The 22,378-nt window shown below is 45.8% G+C and overlaps 1 protein-coding gene and 1 long non-coding RNA gene across 8 annotated transcripts; both read right to left on the bottom strand.

Annotated features, from left to right (window-relative positions):
• Positions 1-2,338: 2,338 nt before the first annotated feature.
• On the bottom strand, positions 2,339-15,215 carry LOC133423973 (uncharacterized). 7 transcript variants are annotated; one of them, XR_009770847.1, is made up of 11 exons: positions 14,988-15,215; positions 14,753-14,877; positions 13,806-14,112; positions 13,616-13,698; positions 13,095-13,134; positions 12,953-13,020; positions 12,683-12,778; positions 6,024-6,155; positions 3,856-4,026; positions 2,836-3,050; positions 2,339-2,762 (listed from the first exon to the last, which is right to left on the bottom strand). It is a non-coding gene; the product is annotated as an uncharacterized LOC133423973 (long non-coding RNA). The 7 variants fall into 7 exon arrangements; XR_009770843.1 differs by having other exon boundaries at positions 6,024-12,601; XR_009770845.1 differs by adding an exon at positions 3,455-3,496 and having other exon boundaries at positions 6,024-12,778.
• A 3,648-nt stretch (positions 15,216-18,863) lies between these two features.
• phax (phosphorylated adaptor for RNA export) lies at positions 18,864-20,695 on the bottom strand. Its single transcript, XM_061714234.1, has one exon. It carries the CDS (start codon positions 20,385-20,387, stop codon positions 19,176-19,178), a length of 1,212 nt encoding a protein of 403 aa, XP_061570218.1. The 5' UTR covers positions 20,388-20,695; the 3' UTR covers positions 18,864-19,175.
• Positions 20,696-22,378: the final 1,683 nt, after the last annotated feature.

Consider the following 22,378-nt stretch of genomic DNA (forward strand, 5'->3'; position numbering starts at 1 on the left):
GACAAAAGTACAAGTTACGAGTGAAGAGGGATCATGTGATGAATTTGCTCCGGGAGCTTAATCCTCGAGGGTGCGAGAGGAGAGCACGCAGAAGGTTTATAAGAAGAACCTACCACTCTATGGGACCCAATTATATGTGGCACGCAGACGGTTATGATAAACTCAAGCCATTCGGGTTGGCCATTTCCGGATGTATCGATGGATTTTCACGTAAAATACTGTGGCTTGCATGTGGACCAACAAATAATGACCCAGCAGTGATCGCTCACTATTTCCTGTCATGTGTGCGAGACCTTGGTGTCACCCCTATGAGACTGAGGACTGATTGCGGCACGGAGAACGGGACCATGGCTGCAATTCAGTGTACCCTACGTCACCACCACAATGACTACTACTCTGGAGCGTCCAGCCACATGTATGGCTCGTCCACAACCAACCAGCGGATTGAGTCCTGGTGGTCCATATTCAGAAAGGGAAGGTGAGAGGCTTTCTTAAATTTAAACCTCATACATCCTTTTAAAATACTCACACTCGTCCTATTAAGGGACAAAAGTATCCTCTTCAAAAATAGTACATGTAATATTTTTTGCATAAATATTTTAATCAACGTCAGTCCTTCAGGACACTTTTGTCCCTTAATAGGAAGAGTGTGAGTATTTTTGCTACACAGTGCAGAAAAGTGGAATATAGAATTTGTCTGAAATTCCAAAATAAGTCCAAAAATACACACCTTTTTGGCTAAAAACATATTCACTGCAAAGTTATCAAGAAAATAGAACTTGTAGAGGACACTTTTGTCACTAATGGTACACAGGTATACAGGGTTAATTATGAGTAACCTTTTCTTCAAACTTGTGTATGTGCTTAAAATTTTTAATCCATTTCTATAAGTGTCAGTTCTGGATGGAGCTATTTGCCGACCTTAGAGATGCCGGACACTTCAACGGGAGTCACGAGCATCAGTGTCTGTTGAGATATTGCTTTGTAGATGTTGTTCAGAAAGACTTGGACAAGTGTGTGAGACTGTGGAACAGTCACAGGATTCGCCCCTCCAGAACAGCATCATGTCCAGGAGGAGTGCCCAGTGAACTCTACTACTTACCACACAGGTAAATACATTGGTGATTGTTTATTTAGGGGTGTTTTAAAAGATGTTCAGATCAGACAAACTGCTTGCAGTTCTAGTTGTTTTACTTTTACATTAAATGTTAATAAATGCAATTATGTCTTCTGTTTAACATAGGTTTGGCTCCAGAGACTGTGGATTTAAAATTGAACAGGCTGAATTGGATCCCTTTCCTGAGGCTCGCCTGTCAATACCTCCATGTGGGGAACCAAACATGCAGGAGTACTTGGACTTTGCCATGGAACACAATCAATTACAGAAGCCAGAGTACTGGCAGTCTGCATTGGAACTGTATCTGAAACTAAAATAAATTACTCAGCTATGAACTGAAAGTGATCAAAAAGTGAGTTGTAATCAGTACTCGAGTTGTAAAAACAAATCAGGGGGGATGGTGGATTTGATCATATGGGGACAGATAATTTGTGCTGATTACAAATAATATAATATATTACAAATAATAGCAGTGACCAAAACACCTGCAGAAATACTGCAGGAATGACATAACAGCAGTTAAAATGCAGCCTTCTGTAAGCTTTAAATATCCACTGGGCTTACATCAAATACATCAAAACACAATAATAAAAAACAGTTTTCTGAACTTATCAATATGACTCTGTCCTTCACAGGATAAGTAAAATGGATCACTGCAAAAACTCAAAATCTTAACAAGAATATTTGTCTTATTTATAGTTAAAATGTCTCATTTTAGTAAAAAAAAAAATCTCATTACACTTAAAACAAGACTCATCACTGGAAAAAACAATTTTCACCTGTTTCAAGTAGATTTTCACTTGAAATAAGTAGAAAAATCTGACAGTGGAACAAGATTTTTTTGCTTGTAATGAGAAGATAAATCTTGTTCCACTGGCAGATTTTTCTACTTATTTCAAGTGAAAATTTACTTGAAACAGGTGAAAATTGTCAAATAAGTTATTTTGAATGTTGAAATAGCAGTAAAACCACATTCATTGATGAAATGACATAAGGGATGGAAAGGGTATGGCAGTTTTACAGGGGGGATGATTTGGACCGTTTTTATTTCAGGGGGGATTCCATCCCCCCTCAACTCGAGTATTGGTTGTAATGGTGGAACATTGCTATTTGTCTGAACACAAAGTGAATCTGTCACCCACAGCTTCATTATTTTAAATTTTTAATCCCTTTAAGTGGTGAATAAAAAATAAAGCAAAATGAGTATAGAAAAACAATCTCTTGAAATCTCGTGTTTATTTTATCTAAAACAGCTACTCACAAACAGACCAGTTTGAGTATAATGGGTCATTATAACAATTGTAAAATGCTAACTAGCTACAGCTTTAACATTAGCAACTGCACCTTTAGGTGCATCTTAACAACAACAGAAACATTTTTAGAGTCTGAGCTCTAGGGGTCATCATGGTTTAGAAACAGCCGAATCCTGGACTATTTTGAATACCAAAGTCCATTTGTGACTTGAACACACTGTATGACTCTAGGAGTGGTAATTTCAATGAGTTTGAACATGTATTTGACATTGGGAAGGGAGAGTCATCCAAGAACTCCATTTGTGGCAGTGGTTCCAAGCCAGATGGGGGAAGTGAAGTCAGCCCAGTTGCAAACATCAACACATCCTCCACAGACACAGCAGCCTGGCCTTCTGTAAAGAAAAACATGTTCAGATACACCATGGTAATGTGGTTTCCAAACTAGTTACAAAAAAGCTTCCAAACCTTCACAATCAAGGAGATAGTCTGCCCAGTAGGCCAAGGTTTGACTTTCTTTCAGTCTCCTGTTACTCCCTGAAGGACTGAGGTCAGGTCTGAAGAGTCTCTCAACTTCCATGCCACTGAGTCGCTTTTCTGAGTGGCAAAGGACAGGGACCACCAAAGCAGGGTGTTGCTGGAGTGCATGCAAAAACTGAAGGGCTGAGAGACCATCTTTGAATCTACAAAGTGAACACAAACAAACATTGTTTCACAAAGAAAACTATTAAAGATTCTCTGGCCTACAATTACAATCCACCTAAACAAATGTACATTTGGGGAAAATGGTTGTGTGTTGATCACTGATTTAACCCTCCTGTTCTCCTTGGGTCAAGGAAGGAAGAAGGAGGGGAGGGAGGTAGAACAAAAGAGGAAGGAAGGAGGGAAGGAGCAGAAAAAAGGAAAAGAAAGCAAGGATGAAGGGAGGAGTGAGGAAGGAAAGAGGGACAGATGAGGGAGGAAAGAAAGGGAAGCTAGGAAATAAGGAAGGAAGGAAAAAAGGAGGAAAGATGGACAGAGGGTAAGAAAGAAGGGAGGGAGGAAAGGAGAGAAGAAGGAAGGAAAGACTGGATGATGATGGACTGACCTTAGGAAGTGGTGCAATTAAGAGAGAAGGAACAGAGTGCCACTACAGGGAGGAAAGAAGGAGGGAGGGAAGAAAGAATGACAAGTCAAAAACAGATTGGGTCAATTTAAAGAAGCCAATTTCTTGATTTGCACATGACAAGGTAAGGGTTACAAACTGCAAGAATTACACAGTGAAACACAATGACACAGAGGAATGACAGAGGGCAGGGTGGCATGAGTGCTTATAGATTGGCACAAGGCAGGGAGTGGAGAGACAAACATCACATATTAGGTGTAATAAACTAAGGCACAAATTTTGTCACAGTGACTAATTGATAACAATTGTACATGACATGAGGCATCTCGAAATAATTTCTTGCATAAAAAAAGAAGAAAATCACATTAAAAATATGATCTTACCTGTCAATAACAGATGAGTTGCAGTCAATAATATACCATGGGAGGTAGTCTGCCACCAATTCTTTCTTTTCTTCCACAGCAGACACGTCTCAGACTACCTGCTGTCTGTAACATTGTGCTGTGTCTCATGATAGATTCACGCAGAGCATCCAATGAAGCAGCATTCTCAATCTGAAAGACATAAAAAGGGGCATTAACACCCCAGTGAATAACTATGTACAGTATATCATTGCCTATTTTTATTTAGTAACATACATAGCATGGTGTAACACCACCCTATCAAAAACAAATGAATTAAGCCAATTCTGTGTTTGCAATATAGGAAATAAACTGTCTTAAAACACTGCAGAACTATGTAAAACGAAAGTTACGCCTGTAACTACGGTTCTATGAGTCCCGGATGACCGCCAGGCGGTGCTGTAAGCACTGGATATCTTCCCTCGCGCATGCGCATGTCGAGTACAATACCAACAATGTCACGTCACCCGTGACCCCTGCATGACCCCCGGAAGGGTATATCTTCCGGCGTCAGCATGGGATCTTCTCCTAGAATCTTCTCGCGAGAGCACGAGGATTCGGAGTGACCGGCAGGCCTGACGGTCATCCGGGACTGGTAAGGGGCGGCCACTGGCCCTGTGGGTGCGCTCGACTGTGTCCACCACCCAGTGGGACGGCGCTGTCCAGAAACAGCACGCCCCCTGTTGGGGCCACCATGGCAGAGAACAAGCTGCTCCGACCGTCGCACAGGCGCGGTAGCATGAGCAGCAAGGGCCCGTACGGGGCACAAAGGGCTCAGCCCACTCTCTGCAGGACCTAGGGCAGGAACGCCACGTTCGGCCACAACGTAGCCCCTGAGCTGACTGACAGGGCATGTAACTCATCGACTCGCCGATGTCATGGCGAGGAGAAAAGCTATCTCCATAGAGAGCCACTTCAGGCCCACCCGGGCCAAGGGCCCAAAAAGGTGTAGAAGAGAGGGCACCTAGCACCATGGGCAGGTCCCACACTGCTCGGGGTGTATATGTACGTTTATGTTCAGGTTCTCTGTGTTGTGCAACTCAAGGTAGCTTGGCTGTCCAGTTATCAAGGCTAATGATGAATATTATTAATAATTATTAATAATTAATAAAGTTGACTATTTATCAAATCGTATTATCAATATGATAAATAAAAATCCTCGGGGCACCACCGCCGGGGCCTTACTTCCGGTGGGATTCGATAACTAAAACAGCAGAAAATCAGTCTCAGAGTAATTATTATACCTAGTTATTAGTTGAAGGAGGTGAGATCCGAACACACACTTCGTCACCCAGCCTTGGCGGCAGATATGCACAGAATAAACAAGACGGCTTTTGTGATCAGAAATTTATTCACATCAGTGTCAAACAGTTGGTAAGCAACACTCATAAATTCTGATCGTTTAATCACACAACAAGAAATACAAAATCATACGATGAAAGGAAGGGGTTCTTGGGATCCTCCGGGCTGGGACTGGTGTGTGTGTGTGTGTGTGTGTGGGTGTGTGGGTGTGTGTGTGTGGGTGTGTGCGTGTATGCGTCAGAGCAGCTTACGCTGCGCGTCACGCGTTCTGGGGGCGGGTCACGCTGCGGTACGTGAGCACGTTGCCAGAAGGGGCGTGCTACGTCGCGCTCCGTGAACACGCCTCCCGGAAGGCGACCCACGGCCGTACAGCCGTGAAGGAAATGTAACGGAAAGCGCAGCAGATCACGGCTAAACAACGGTGAAACACCACGTGGATCTGACGCGCAACCGGGTTTAGTGAAGGAAAGGGGAGGGGCGGAGGAGCGTGTCAGCGGACCGCGCTCGGACGTTGCACCGACGTGCCTGCGGGACCTCCGGCGCCTCACACAGACGCGCGGCTGCAGGCGGTCACCGCAGCCGGGGGAACCCAAAGGGGTTTTGTGAGCTCTAACGGCCGGTTTAGTAGATAACGGCCGCAGGTCCCACTCGAGAACCGGGTCGGGAGTAACCCCCACCCGCTCTGAGATTGTCGGGAGCCGCGGTCCGATCACTCGGCGGTGAAAGCTCACGTAAACAGGAGTTTAATACAATCAACACGTCACACAATGCATAAACTCAATAAACAGGGTCAAAACAACCGAAATAAACCTTAAACTAATCTGCCCAGACACTAAATCGCCTCTTACTTTGCAGTAGGTGAGAGAGCCGCTCTGTTTGAGGAGGAGGAGGAGGGGGGTTTCGTCCAGCCCGTGGGTGCAGTATAAACGCTCCTTGCGCGCACCCGGGAGGGGGGGGACTCCGTCTCACCCCGTCCGACTCTGAGGAAAAGGAACACAGGGCAGGTTTGCAGGACCGGCGACCCTATTACCAGCGTGAGATCTCCAGTGGTCCTTTGTCGCGGTCGGCGCCGGGCCCCGATGTCGGGATGCTCCGGGAAAGACCGTTTCACCGCGGTGGCGTCCACTGAGTCGGCTGGCAGGGTCCGCGGAGCGGATTCTGCGCTGGTTGGATGTGGGAGTCGGGCTAGGAAAAGTCTCACCTCTGCCAGCAGGCAAAAAGGCCGGGCAGACGGAAAAGTGAACAGGGAAAAATAAAAAAGAAGAAAAAGAAAACTTTGGAGCCACACTCCAGGTTTTGGCCTGATGCCAAAAAAATATGAGCAAACTGAAAAACGTAAAAAAGCAGAGAAACGAAGAAAAAGCGGAGAAACTAAATAAGAACGAGACGGAAAAAAAAGCAGAGGAGCATCAGGTGGTTGCTCCTTTTTGTAGTCTCTTTGGGGGTGGGACTGATCACAGGCAGTGCCAACCAATCCTCCTGGCCGATCGAGGCCTGGCGCTCGGGCTCCGGGTGTCTGACCCCCCCAGGTGCCATAAACCCTCGGGGAGCCTGTACCTGGCAGAAATCCTGCTGATTCGCTTTTTTTGACCCCCCTCTAGGTGTCATAAACCTGAGTTCTGTTTCCGTGGGCGCCCCTTTGATGTGGGGCCGTATCGTGGGTCACATACAGGCCATCTCGAACCAGGCCACCAGGGTTATAAATTGGCCTGAGCGAGAAGATAGCAGCGGGATCATAAACTCCAGGGGGGGAGGCCGGGTCTGGCTTTGCTGGAATTTGATGGCAATGTAATTTTTCTCAGATCACACATAGTATGAATTCATCCTCCTACTTTCACATGGGCTGAGCCCAACATCTGGAAAGCGTCTAGAGACAACATCTGTTGTATTAGACGCTATACAAAAATCGAATGGAATCGAAAACCGGGGCCTTCGGGCTCCTCGGGGGGGGGGCAGCCTCAGAGCCCCCCTGAGAAAGAGAAACCAGCCGGTGGCTCCCCACGGTGGCATTCTCAACCAGGGCATGTTGCGATGAAATGACCGCCACATACACCTTTAAAGCGGACTGAGCACGGCCACCATCCAGGAGGGACCGAAAGGGACCCCAGGATCGTGGCCACGGGGCAAAGAACAGGGTCCTCTGCCCCGTCTGCACACCAGGCAGAGAATCTCCCCCACTCGCACTCATACCAGAGGCGGGTGGGAGGCACATGGGCATTCGAGATGCCAGCCCTGGCGGGTTCAGGACAGCTTGACAACAATGGGTCCGGCGCCGCAGCGGCCAGACTCAGAGCCAAAGCGACGGGGTCGGGGTGCAAACCTGAATCCCCGGCTGGAAAAGACGGTCCCTCTGGAGGGCGTCATGTTGTGTCGCAGCAGAGCCTCCGCAGCAGTGGAAACTATGTTTCCCCGGTCGGAAGGGGGCCACCAAGAGGAGCCCGTGAGCCCTCTGGAGGACCCTCTGCAAAGGCGGCTTGCGCCGGGAGAGGAAGTCCGTCACCCGGTTCCTGTCTCCAGGCAGGAACATCGCCCGAAGGCCGGGCAGGCGAGGAGCTGTCCACGCTAGGAGGCCCCGGGACACCTGCAGCAGCTGTGCAGAGTCGGGGCCCCCTCTGGTGGCCGATCAAGGAACAGTGGGCACACCGTCCGACCGACCCGGCACGTGCCTCCCCCACAGGAGTTGCAAAAAATGTTAGTGTGAAGTGCAGAGCCCAGAGCTCCAGCACGTTGATGTGGCGCGTGCGGACCCGGGAGGACTACTGATGACAGCCTCCCGGCAGGGAGGGGACAGCGCCTAAGGGCACACCCCTCAGCCGGAATGTCCCGCCTTTCCAGGGTGCAAGGGTATAGACACACACCCGCGAAACCCTGACCAGCCTGCGCCCGTGCCTCTTGGCATCCAGGCGAGGCTGTCCAGCCACATTGCAGGGGGCGTAGCGACAGCAGGCCCAAAGGTATAAGAGGGGCAAGGGTTGCCATCACGCACCTGGTGAAAAAAATCCTCGGTGACAGGGAGAGCCCGCACAGGAGCACCCTGAACCGACAACGGTGGCCCCGGTAGGCGAACCCCCGGAACCACCGGTGACGTGCCGCGACCGGCACGTGAAACAAGCGCCCTGTAGGTCCACAGTTGCAAACAACTTCCTCCTGATCAACGCAGAGCATCTGCTGTGGTCAAGCCTCCGGAAGGGCAGGACCTTCATGTATTCGTCGAGGTCCCTCAGGTCCAAGATGGGACGATGTCCGTCGTCTCTCTTGCTGACGAGAAAGTAGCTCAAGTAGAACCCCCAGGCCGCGGCGGGGGGTCCACCGGCATGATGGCGCTCTTGGCCAGTAGGGCGGGCAACACCTGAGCCCGAGCCGGAATGTTTGCCGGGTCTCTGACGATGGTCATCTCAACCCGGCCGGAGGTAGGAGGCCGGTGTCGGAACTGCAATACGTACCCCTGGGCTAGGGTGGAAACCACCCGGGCCCCAATGAGCAGGCAGCCCAGTAACCGAGCTGCTGCCGGAAAAGTAGCTGACGACCGGCTCCGTGGCCTTAGCGCCGTCTCCCCCGGGCTCCGGACGTCCCGGGGGGGCGACGGTCGGGATCAACGCCCCGACGCTGGTGGGACGGTCCGCGCACAGGGGGGCGAAAGTCACCAGCAGGCTGACTCACAGACCGCTGAAAGCCGCGCCGGCCGCAGTGGGCAGGCGGCCGGGGGCGAAGCCCGGGGGCCGGTGAAGGGCCTCCCGGTGTACAGGAAGCGGCCGCACCCCTGTGAAGGTACACCAGCCGCTGCCTGGTCTCATCGGCCAGGGCGGTGCGGTTCAGAGCTTCCAGGGCAGTTGCCCCAAACAGCTCCCCCGGCTCTGCCGGTGCCCGACGAAGAACCCTACGAGCAGTCTCCGTCAGGGGTGACTGCGCCAGTCAGACATGACGGCGCGTGTGCACCAGGGTGGACATCAGCCGCCCCAGTTCCCTCGTTTGGGAGGCAAAAAGCCTGTAGGGATATGTCACACATGTCCCGTGTGGAATCCTCCACCCGTGCATCCTGCAGGGAGGTGGAGAGAGCCAGCAGAAGATGGGAAAGGGTGTTCCCCAGCCGGCCGATGCGTGCCGCTGTTTCATAAGCCTTACAAATATGCCAATCAGTAACCCTACTCTGGGTAGAGGGGCACTCGAGATCTGGCTTCAGAGCCTCATCAGGAGCCACTATCAGTGCTGCAATGGAGGGCTCGATGGGGGGGGGGGGGGGGGGGCTCAGGGCCGAGGCACGACACGCAGAGGTCCTGGTCATCCGCAGGGTCCAGGGCGGCCATGCACCCTGGGCATGAACGCTCCATCACAGCGACCGGTGGGAGAGGGAGCAGACACGCTGCCGTCGCCACGGATGTGCTGGCAGGAGAGAGGAGCGGACACGCTGCCGTTCACACGAATGTGTCGGTGGGAGCGGTCACGCTGCCGTCACCACGGATGTGCCGGTGGGAGAGGGGAGCGGACGCGCTGCAGTCACCACGTAGGTGTCGGTGGGAGAGGGGAGCGGAAACGCTGCCGTCACCACAGCGAGCACGCTGCCGTCACCACCAATATGCTGGCGGGAGAGGGGAGCGGTCACGCTACCGTCAGCACGGATGTGTCAGTGGGAGAGGGGAGCAGAAACGCTGCAGTCACCACAGCGAGCACGCTGCCATCACCGCCAATGTGCCGGCGGGAGAGGGGAGGGCCACGCTACCGCCAATACGGATGTGTCAGTGGGAGAGGGGAGCGGAAACGCTGCCGTCGCCACGGATGTGCTGGCAGGAGAGAGGAGCGGACACGCTGCCGTTCACACGAATGTGTCGGTGGGAGCGGTCACGCTGCCGTCACCACGGATGTGCCGGTGGGAGAGGGGAGCGGACGCGCTGCAGTCACCACGTAGGTGTCGGTGGGAGAGGGGAGCGGAAACGCTGCCGTCACCACAGCGAGCACGCTGCCGTCACCACCAATATGCTGGCGGGAGAGGGGAGCGGTCACGCTACCGTCAGCACGGATGTGTCAGTGGGAGAGGGGAGCAGAAACGCTGCAGTCACCACAGCGAGCACGCTGCCATCACCGCCAATGTGCCGGCGGGAGAGGGGAGGGCCACGCTACCGCCAATACGGATGTGTCAGTGGGAGAGGGGAGCGGAAACGCTGCCGTCACCACAGCGAGCACGCTGCCGTCACCACCAATATGCCGGTGGGAGAGGGGAGCGGCCACGCTACCGTCAGCACGGATGTGTCAGTGGGAGAGGGAGCGAACACGCTGCCGTCACCACGGATGTGCTGGTAGGAGAGACGAGCGGACACGCTGCCGTCCACACGAATGTGTCGGTGGGAGCGGTCACGCTGCCGTCCACACGAATGTGTCGGTGGGAGAGGGGAGCGGTCACGCTGCTGTCACCACGGATGTGCCGGTGGGAGAGGGAGCGGACGAGCTGCCATCACCACGTAGGTGTCAGTGGGAGAGGGGAGCGGAAACGCTGCCGTCACCACAGCGAGCACGCTGCCGTCACCGCCAATATACAGGCGGGAGAGGGGAGGGCCACGCTACAGTCAGCACGGATGTGTCAGTGGGAGAGGGGAGCAGAAACGCTGCAGTCACCACAGCGAGCACGCTGCCATCACCGCCAATGTGCCGGCGGGAGAGGGGAGGGCCACGCTACCGCCAATACGGATGTGTCAGTGGGAGAGGGGAGCGGAAACGCTGCCGTCACCACAGCGAGCACGCTGCCGTCACCACCAATATGCCGGTGGGAGAGGGGAGCGGCCACGCTACCGTCAGCACGGATGTGTCAGTGGGAGAGGGAGCGAACACGCTGCCGTCACCACGGATGTGCTGGTAGGAGAGACGAGCGGACACGCTGCCGTCCACACGAATGTGTCGGTGGGAGCGGTCACGCTGCCGTCCACACGAATGTGTCGGTGGGAGAGGGGAGCGGTCACGCTGCCGTCACCACGGATGTGCCGGTGGGAGAGGGAGCGGACGAGCTGCCATCACCACGTAGGTGTCAGTGGGAGAGGGGAGCGGAAACGCTGCCGTCACCACAGCGAGCACGCTGCCGTCACCGCCAATATACAGGCGGGAGAGGGGAGGGCCACGCTACCGTCAACACAGGTGTGTCAGTGGGAGAGGGGAGCGGAAACGCTGCCGTCACCACAGCGAGCACGCTGCTGTCACCGCCAATATGCAGGCGGGAGAGGGGAGGGCCACGCTGCCGTCACCACGGCTATGAGAAAAGGCAAAAATAGGCGTCTTTACTCAAAAAGAAGAGAACAATCCTCTCTCGTTTCTTTCCTTTTTTTTTTTTTTTTTTCAAAAGAAAAAAATAATCTGCAAGGAAAAAATAATGTTGTCACATTAATAAAGTGGGAGAGGGAGCGAAACGCTGCCGTCACCACAAATGAGCCGGTGGGAGAGGGGCGTGGCCTTCACCACGGCTGTAAGAAAGTCCAAAAAAGGTGTTTGTATTGTTTTTTCAAAAGAAAAAAAATAATCCTTTTCTGTCTCCTTTTTTTTCCTTTTTTTTTTCAAAAGAAAAAAATAATCTGCAAGGAAAAAATAATGTCACATTAATAAAGTGGGAGAGGGAGCGAACGCTGCCGTCACCACAAATGAGCCGGTGGGAGAGGGGCGTGGCCTTCACCACGGCTGTAAGAAAGACCAAAAAAGGTGTTTGTATTGTTTTTTCCAAAGAAAAAAATAATCCCTTTCTGTCTTCTTTTTTTTTTTTTTTTTTTTCAGCAGAAAAAATAACTGCACAGAATGTTCAGGTGTCGGGCGCAGCCAACAGCTTACCTTCTGTCAGCTGGGCCAGGGGGGCGGGGCGGGGAGGCGCCGCCGCCGCAACGAACACCAATAAATACCAATAAATACCAATAAATACCACGCGGCCACAGCCTCTTGGAGGACGACAGAGATCGTTACTCCTACCTTACGGCACGAAGCTGCACGGGGGCCGGCGGTTTTAGGGAGGAAAGGAAGAAGCTTTCACAAAGCTCCTATTTCCGTCCTGTACTTCAGACGCGCGATGCGAGAAGAATAAGGAGAAGATCCCATGCTGACGCCGGAAGATATACCCTTCCGGGGGTCATGCAGGGGTCACGGGTGACGTGACATTGTTGGTATTGTACTCGACATGCGCATGCGCGAGGGAAGATATCCAGTGCTTACAGCACCGCCTGGCGGTCAGTAGGGACGAAATAGAACTGCCCTATCATACTGTAGGCTTATTCTATTCTCACCTCTTGCAAAGCTTCCTCTGTTTCTTCATCAGTTATTGAATTAACTGTTGATTTGAATGAAGGCTGGCCCGCAAGATAATGTACAAGATCTTCTGACAAGAAATGGGGTCCTGGACCCCCATGCACAACTGACACTGCAATCATCTTTCCTGCCAGGTAGTATTCATCCTCCCTAACAGCTGTGAATGAATTCATATTAAAAAAATACAAATATTGCACAGTGAAAAAACTGGAATGCCACAGTAAAAAGCTCATTTTACACTGCTGTGTGTTGGAAATTCTCCACATGGACTGCAACCAGCTCCTCGTCCTCGTCCTCTTCCACAATACCCGGTGCATACAGGTCTGTGTATTTACTGTCGAGAAATTACAATTTCCATGTTAAAACATCTTACAAACACAAATTTTGCTGTACAACTTTATATGTAACAAATAAAGTACCTTTATCCTTTACCTTTAAATTTGTTCCCCATGAATTAAATTAAAATTATGTGAGTCACTATCTTTTTTTTTGTTTGTTTTTAACTTACCTGTAGCAAGAAGTCTTTTCTGGATTTGTTTCCAGTGGATCCATATCCTCAGTATCAGATATTACTATCTGAAAAACAAATTAAAATGTTTGAAACAACAACACTTAAAGTAAGGTCAGGCTGCCACAGTCTACCTTATTACCTGTCCAGGCTGAATTGTTGCTGAATGTCCCGGTGCATCTCTGAAACATGATAAAAGTATTATATTAATTATTATTTCGGTTTTGTGGTTGAAAAACCTGAGAAGAAACGCATACACTAATCAATCATTTGTAACAGCTTCCATAATTATTCCTTTACCACATACAGTATAAATTAATGGTGAAAGGTTGTAAGTGTTACTGATAGTAATAATAACTGCAAAATAAACAAGCCTTGTTAATCTAAAACATTGAGGTGCCCAGTCCTGCTCCTGGAGAGCTACTGCCCTGCATGTTTTAAGCTTCTCCCCACTATTAACACAACTGATTCTAATTATCAACTCCTTATCAAGTCTGTGACAGGCTTCAGCTGCTTGATAACAAGTTAATAATTAGAATCAGGTGTGTTAGAGTGGGGAGAAGCCTAAAACATGCAGGGCAGTAGCTCTCCAGGAGCAGGATTGGGCACCTCTGGACCAGGACAATAGATAAATAAGTATATATTAAAAAAAAGAAGATGTACCACAGTGTCAGCTTGGTAGAATTCAACTGTGCTCCTTGATGCAATGATAATTTCAGAATCAGAGTCTGAGGTATCATCCGGTGCTGTAAAAACAAATAACATCAACAGATCATGTAGTTCCTGTAGATGTATCCTACAGTGAGTTGCGTATAAAAATATGTAAGAATATTGAATCATGAGATCCACTAACCTCCTTTAAAGTCTTTTTCTAGGCAAATGTAAAAGGTGATCCTGGAATATGCCTTTCCAAGCTCCTTTTTATATTCTGCCAATTTGAATGGTGTTTCTGATCCAGGCACATGGACCACCTCTGAGCAGTCTGGATGCAAAAGAACGTACGGTCCTTTTGGCATGTCCTTGTTAAATGTTGTCATTTTCTGGACAGCTTGTTTCAGTACATCAGGTGCTGCTACCTCTGGGTCTACATATAATGGGAGTGTTTTCCCTCTAAGAGGTTTCAAATCAGTTCCATGTGGCACCATCAAGCCGATGTTTATCTAGTAAAATAAAGATAATATTAATTTAATTTATTATACATGGGTAAAATAAAAGAACATACATCAGTGTTTCGCATTAATCATGTAGAATGTGGTATCACTCCACCACCACAGTTTCATAGTGAGTTGAGCATGTCTATACACTCTCCAAAACTTTACACCACTGGTTTCAAACTCAAAGGGCAATATGCACAGCTCCACTACTTCCTGAAATTAAAGCTGCTCATTTATTTCCTGTCTTACATTATTGGCCAAACTGATTAATCCAGGTGTGTCTTACTGCAGCAGTCACAACAATAATGATCAGGCACACCTGGATTAATCAGGTGTGCCATCATCCTGACCCACTTCTGAGTTATTTATTATGCTTTTATGGGCTTCTATCTTCTGTGGACAGCTAGATCTTATCATTTTTATTCTCATGGTTATATTACTATTGTTGTGATGGTTTCATGTATACTGTTTTAACTGTTACTACTGTCCTCTTATATGTGTATACGTGTGTATGAATGTGTATGTGATGCCTTATCCCTTACTGCAAGACGAATTTCCCCTCGAGGGACAATAAAGCTCTGAATCTGGAGTAATCTCGAGTCTGATACTCGAGTATTGATAAGCAAAATCAGTCAGCACAACTTACCTGGACGTTTTTTCTTTCTTTAGCCCCATGTTTTCCTCTCGGCCCATAGTTAAAAGACTGTCGTTCTTTTGACTTTGCGCTTCTGTATTCCAGGAACTGTTTGTATGATGGGCAAGGCTTTTCTGCTGAAATGAACAGAGTTCAGTTTCAAAATAGAAAGTTAGCTGCCGCTAACCTATAGCACCATTTACTTTCATTCACATACTTCTGAGAGCTAGCGTTATGCTGCACTTACTTGGTTTAGTTTCATCCGGCTGTTTAACGTTAGACGACCCCTGTGCGTTTGGCCCTTCCACTTCGTCTTCAACTTTTAAAAAGTCTAAACCACGACCACATGAAAAACAAAACCGCGATAAACGGCTTACGTGATTGCCACAAAACGGGCAAAACATCACTCGGTCCATCTTGTTAGAAGTTTGTCAAAGAAACTTCGCCGCCAAGACATATTTTGCCGCTCACCTTATCACTTCCGTGTTTTGCTCGATATTCAAAGAGATGATTGGTCAAACAATCCCCCACGTGACTGGGTTTGGGACATTCCCTTTCCGGTTTGGGACATTCCCTTTCCGGTTTGTGTTGAAATGTAAAAGTGTTTCGGTGTTTGTAAATTTGTTTCGGGACTTGTAAATTTGTTTCGGCACTTGTAAATTTGTTTCAGTATTTTTAAATTTGTTTTGGCACTTGTAAAAGTGTTTAGCGTCTTGTTAATTTGTTTTCTGAAATGTAAATTTGTTTCTGAAATGTAAATTTGTTTCAAGCTTTGTAAAAGTGTTTCACATTTTGTAATGTTGTTTTGCACTTCTCGGCCACCGTAAAATACGTGATAAAAGTGAACTAATGCCAATTAAACTTGATGACCCCTCAAAATTGCAAAACATTCCTTTTAAAATTAGACACAATAAATTAACTTATCTAGGAATAGAAGTGACCAAAGATTTCCAGTCACTTTATGAAGCTAACTCCCTCCCCCTTGTGGTGAAGTTGCAAAATAACATTCAGTTTTGAAGGTCCCTTCCTATTTCCCTGGCGGGGAGAGTCAATGCAATAAAAATGTTTTTTCTCCCTCAAATTCTTTATTTATTTCAAAACATTCCGATTTTTCTGCCTAGATTTATTTGAAATCCAAGGCTAAATGCTACAACAGGCTAAATGTTTTCCCCTTTAGGATGTTGCTCTTCATACATGACGGTTTACTTGCATAATCTTTAACTTCTTATAAAGACAGCAGGTAGCAAGAATGGGCAGTATTTATTATTCAAGTATTTAAAATACATATTTTAAGTGCAAAATTTATTTCGTATTTGCGTTTGAGAAATCGAAATAATTAATATTTTGTATCAAAAAAAATACTACAGTGCTTTCTATTTTGTGGATAAAAAAAATACTAAAATTCTTCTTGAGACAAGATGTAAATGAGAAAAATTATGAATGCAGTCTCTGGATTGTTATTCAAACCGTATCCATGCACTTCACAAGTAAACGGTTCCATCAAATGTTTCAGTGCCTGGGTTTCAGTTGAGTTTCCATGTTTTATAGTATGATTTAACGAATTAGATATTAATATTTCTGTCAACATTTAGGTTGATACTTTGAGCCTAATGTCAGCTCAGTATAAGATGTACAAATAAAAAGTTTTTTCAAAAAGTGTCACAGTTGATATTGTCATTGTCATTGCTCTGCTCCATGCAATGTTTTAGCACATTAAACACAGAAAATGCACCCCTGTCTCTCCGTAAGGCTGATCAAAGATGTGCTCCATTAAGGTGTAAGCTCCATTTTAGAAAATAGTGCCCTGGTCTACATCACTGACCTTGGCTGAATGCAGACTTAACTTTTCTTGCCGTTTTAGGCTAACATGTATATTATGAACTGCTGTTTCATTATACTATTTTTATGAAACATTTCAAAATGTGTTCTCAACCTTTTGCTGCCTATTTTGTCCGCCATAATGGTATTGGAGGTGGAGCTTGGGCCATCATGAGGCTGTAGACTTGTACTGTGAAAGGAGATGGATGAGAAACACCAAGCAAGAGCAGAAGTAAGAGAGTTGGGCTGATGTCAGTCTTTAAGAAAAGCTGCTCCACTTAACATATAATAATGTGCAATAAGTTTCCGAGTAGAATCACACGTGAAGAGAAGTCGTCCCAGACAACTACTTTCTGATCTATCTAATAGCTGTATTTACTCATTCATTCGTAAAACGAATGATTAAGTAAAACGAAAATAAACAGAAGTTTATTATCAAACTGCATAACGGTTCAGTACATTTTGACGTTAATGCTGATACACAAGGCAGCATAGTAGCTTAGTGGTTAGCAGTGTTCCCTCAAAGCAAGGTTTCCTAGTTCAGCTTCTGAAAGAAGTCTCTCTGTGTGGACTTTGCACATACCCCTGTGCTCGTGTGGGTTTTCCACTCTGGCTTCTTTCCACAGTCCAAATATAAACACATTAAGTTAACTGGCTATTCAAAAAGTTCCATGTGAGTGATTGTTTCTCTCTATGTGGCCAGTGAAGGACTAGTCACCTGTCCAAGGTGTACCTTCCCCCAAAAAGCTGGAATAGGCTCCAGCAGATCCCTGGAACAAACCAACTGGAAAAAGCCTGTATGCATAATAGATGGATGGATATTGATATGCATTTCCCATTTGGATAAATCAGACCCCTTGTCCACATTCAGCATTATTCAGCTGTGCCTGGGCAGAGCTTAAAGTACAATTTGTTCTAAAAGCTAATCAGTTATTTAGCCAGAAACTAATTGATGTGTTTCCCAGTTGAACATCTCACAACTATGCCTGATCAGATAAATGCATGCCTTTATTGTGCAAATAATCTTGTGAATTTATTCAACTATATACAGGACTGTCTCAGAAAATTAGAATACTGTGATAAAGTTCTTTATTTTCTGTAATGCAATTAAAAAAAACAAAATGTCATACATTCTGGATTCATTACAAATCAACTGAAATATTGCAAGCCTTTTATTATTTTAATATGGCTGATTATGGCTTACAGTTTAAGATTAAGATTCCCAGAATATTCTAATTTTTTGAGATAGGATATTTGAGTTTTCTTAAGCTGTAAGCCATGATCAGCAATATTAAAATAATAAAAGGCTTGCAATATTTCAGTTGATTTGTAATGAATCCAGAATGTATGACATTTTTGTTTTTGTAATTACAGAAAATCACAATATTCAAATTTTCTGAGACAGTCCTGTATATATATATATTTGTATACATATATACACACATATATATATATATATATATATATATATATACACACATACATACATACATATATATATACATACATATATATATAGGCATGGTTGGTGAAAGGCCTGCAAACATCTACCACACAAGGTTTACTGCATGCACCTTAGAGATGACAGACGGGATTTGGGATGACTTGGCATCACACCCAAGCTAACAGAGATTTGGTAAAAAAAAAAAAGATAAAACTAATCAATATGTCGGTCTAACTGAATATTGTATTTGTACGCACATATATTGTATGTAAAAACAAAATATTCAGTTAGACCTGCACTGTAGTGCAGGTCTATTCAGACGAGACTGAATCCTAAACACCAACACTACAGTCAGAAAACGTTATTAAAAGAAACAGCACAGTGATTTTTTTTGTTTGTTTTTTCATGTATGATTTTCTCAAACTGATTTGTTACAAAAACAACAGCATGGCCTTGATATTTTCACCCATTAATACCTAAAGGGAAAAGGGTGTCTGTGCAGTTTCCTGTGATTGCCACAGCCTGTGTGAGGCTGAGAAACATGCTGTAAAATGCTCTGAACACAAAACTAAATGGCACAGACCATTTCTGCAGCTCCATCTAAAATCTGTGGTGTATTATACATAACACATTTCATTACTTTTACATTAGGAATTGCATGTTATACACTTGGGAATCATTCAGGATTCTAACAAGAGCATACAATAAGACTGTCTTTCAACCTATTTTACATGTCTTGACATCTAATGGTGAAATGTGTCCAGCAGTTGTACTAATAATCCAGACATGCTGCTACACTGGAACGAAAACTCTTGGAGAGGGATTTTTAACAATACTACTCAAAGAAACATGAATGAAAATTCACCACCTTATGTTTTTTTAATAACTTTATCAGTCATATTTATTCATCCAGACAGCCCCATTAATGACATAGAGAAGAAATTCAGACTTTTTACTTCAGAAGTTGATTCAAAGAGCACAAAAAACAAAGTAAACCAAAAAACCCAACTTGAATCACAAACAAATCCAAACTGATTACAAAAGCAAAGTTTTAACATTAGGACTCCTTTTTAATAAAGTTTAATAAAGACAGACACTTAATTGAGTCCTTGTACAGTGCTCTCATGTCATTTTCATCTTATTCCTCCTCATGATTCAGGCTACAGACCACCTTCAGAAAACCTCCAAGTCCACTGAGTTGTAGACCACTGATGCTTCCTCAGTGCCCACGGCAGCTTCCCCCTGGCCATCCTCCTCCTCCTCTTCTTCTTCTTCTTCTTCTGCAGCCTCCTCCAATGACTCCAAGGCCTCGTTGGTATCACTGGCAAAAGTTTCTCTGGAAACATCATCATGCTCTTGCAGGTTTAGTGTACCAATGGCCTGTTTCATCTTCTTAGCCAATACTTGTCGCCTCCTTTTCTGGGCAGCCTTCTTGCTTTTTTGATCTCTCTGTTGTTCTTCGAAGAATATTTGCCTGATCTGTTTCCTGGTGATACTTGGAGTGTTCTTGAGCAGGTTGAGATACACTCCACCTGGCGTCCGCCTCCTGGTGCCATCCATGGTGTACACCCCCCCGTTTTCCTCCAGTGTGGCAGTCTCTCCCAGCAGTTCTATGGCTTTTTTCTTTCCAACAACTTTAACAACACGCTCTATCAGCTCTTTTTTAGGTTCTTGGAGTCTAAACGCTATCTCACACACAATCTTATCATCTGGATCATCCTCTGTGATCTCATACCGGCCCTTGATGTCCATCTCAGCTCTTGAGCCCAGTCTATCTTTGACAGGCCTTTTTTTCTTTTCATCTTCCCCAACTCTCTCATCTGATCCCTGGGTCTTCATGTACTCCTCCAGCTCAGCATCCAACATGTTCACTTCCCCTTCCAACTTCAACCGCTCCTCCATTTCCCTTTCCTTGTCCATTATCTTGCGGGCTAAAACAAAGTTATATGTCTCCACACTTCGGCTGGACATGCCAACCCCCTCCATGCCAAATATCCCCAGCTCTGTAGTTACAGCATCCTGGCATTGCTCTTGGACCACGGAGCCCCAGATGTTGTTCACCTTGCGGGCCGCCGGTGCGCCGGCGGCGGGCGGAGCCCCCCGGCGGGGCGGGCATGCGGTGGGCGGCGGAGCAGCGGCCACTCTCTGGCGCTTCCGCTGCCAGATCGCCGACTCTTCGTCCGAGGATTCCTGGTCGGTGTCACTGGATTCCCCCGTCTTCCCGGTGCTTCGGTAGGAGGCGGGTGGTTGCAGGGGAGCGGCTCTGTCTCTGCAGGACTGCCCGCTGAAGTCCGGGAACCGCTCGGCTGCGGTTCTCATCTCAGTGTCTGAACTGGAGCCGGAAATCTCTCCGTCTTCCAAATTATGGTTCATCAGACCCGCCATTTTTACCAAGGAGCCGCACTAATTCCGAGTAGATCCAAAGTTTACTCGACTCAAGCAAGGCAGCAGCGAAGTCAACACCATTAGCTCCAGACCATGCAGCTGAACTTGTGCTAAAGCCGTCACAAAAGCATGTGTCGAAAATACGTCGAAAAATCCAACAAAAATGGAACGGTTAAATAGCACGACACAAACTGTGTGATTGTTCTCGATCAAATGCGTTATAGTTAAGAGGTTGAAGACGTCGGTTCCGACTTAGGAAACAGAAAAGTTTCGCGGTAGCTAAAGCACGCTGCGTCACTTCCGCCGCCCAGCTGTCAGGGCCGGTACTTCCGGTCCGATGCTGTCAAAATAAACCTAAAGGCACTCTCTTCCTTTCTATTCCCTTCCCTTCTATAATTCAATCATTCCTCATGTAACAGATAATCACACCTGCACATTTAATTGTGTCCCTTCTTGTACTTCCAAAGTTTATATTCTTCTGTTAAATGATTACCCATATTTTTTCTTTTTTCATCTATCTATCTATCTATCTATCTATCTATCTATCTATCTATCTATCTATCTATCTATCTATCTATCTATCTATCTATCTATCTATCTATCTATCTATCTATCTATCTATCTATCTATCTATCCATCCATCCATCCATCCATCCATCCATCCATCCATCCATCCATCCATCCATCCATCCATCCATCCATTCAGCTGATGTGAGGTTAAGAAGCTACACGCTTGTGTGTGTGTTATTTCACCATGACTTTAAGAGCTCTGTTGAACTATTATATATTGGTTTTAAGTGGCATTGACTTTCTGATGAAGGAAATACTTTTTTAAATCAAATAATATTCAGACAAATCAGGGCCGGTTCTAGGATTGCACATAAGAGGGGGCAGTCAGAAATGTACGACGGAGTATTAAGGCCAAACTAAGACAAAAAAAAAAAATATAGGAAATTACGAGAATAAAGTCATAATATAATGAGAATAAAGTAGTAAAATTACGAGAATAAAGTCATAATGTTGCGAGAATAAAGTCGTAATAGAATAAAGTCGTAATATTATGAGAATAAAGTCATAATATTACGAGAATAAAGTCGTAACATTACGAGAATAAAGTCGTAATATTACGAGAATAAAGTCGTAATATTACGAGAATAAAGTCGTAATTTATGAGAATAAAGTCGTAATTTATGAGACCTCTAACAGGAAGAGCAGTCTTCTCCCTATGTTAAAATGAGGAATATTGAGCATCTTGTGAAGTTATATTTATATATTTAGAATATATTTAATATTACGACTTTATTCTCGTAATATTACGACTTTATTCTCGTAATGTTACGACTTTATTCTCATAATGTTACGACTTTATTCTGGTAATATTGTGTCTTTATTCTCGTAATGTTTTTTTTACATAGTTTGGCCCTAATACTCCGTCGTAGAAATGTGTTTTTTTTAAACACATTGTTAACCCTGTGAGTGTTTTCTTCACGGCAGTTGTTAGCTGTGTATCCAGATCTCAACCTGGAGAAGTGGATTGTACTCTGTCAGACCTCTACCCTAAGACCTGTCCAGCTTGGGTGTCCCACCTGAAGACTAAAGCTTAATAATATAATAATAATAATAATAATAATAACAATAATAATAATTATTATTATTATTATTATTATTATTATTATTATTATTATTATTATTATTATTATTATTATTAATAATAATAATAATAATAAAGCTTCTGCTGGTATAGCTCTTGAGGTACGCAAACCCCCCGACCACAATAAGGGGACAATCCCTCAGGGGGGGAACTGAAAAATAAATGAAATAAATAAATGAAAAGTAAAATAAAAAATCCTTCATCCAGATTTTAACAACCAAGCACATACATAAAATAAAATTAGATAAACCCTAGGAAATTGAAAAAGTAAATAAAGGTTTTCACATTAAGATCAAAACGTCTCTTAACACAGTTTGTGGCAGATTAATTACAATGACCA

The sequence above is a fragment of the Cololabis saira genome, chromosome 23 (assembly GCF_033807715.1).
Source record: "Cololabis saira isolate AMF1-May2022 chromosome 23, fColSai1.1, whole genome shotgun sequence".
Lineage (NCBI taxonomy): Eukaryota > Metazoa > Chordata > Actinopteri > Beloniformes > Belonidae > Cololabis > Cololabis saira.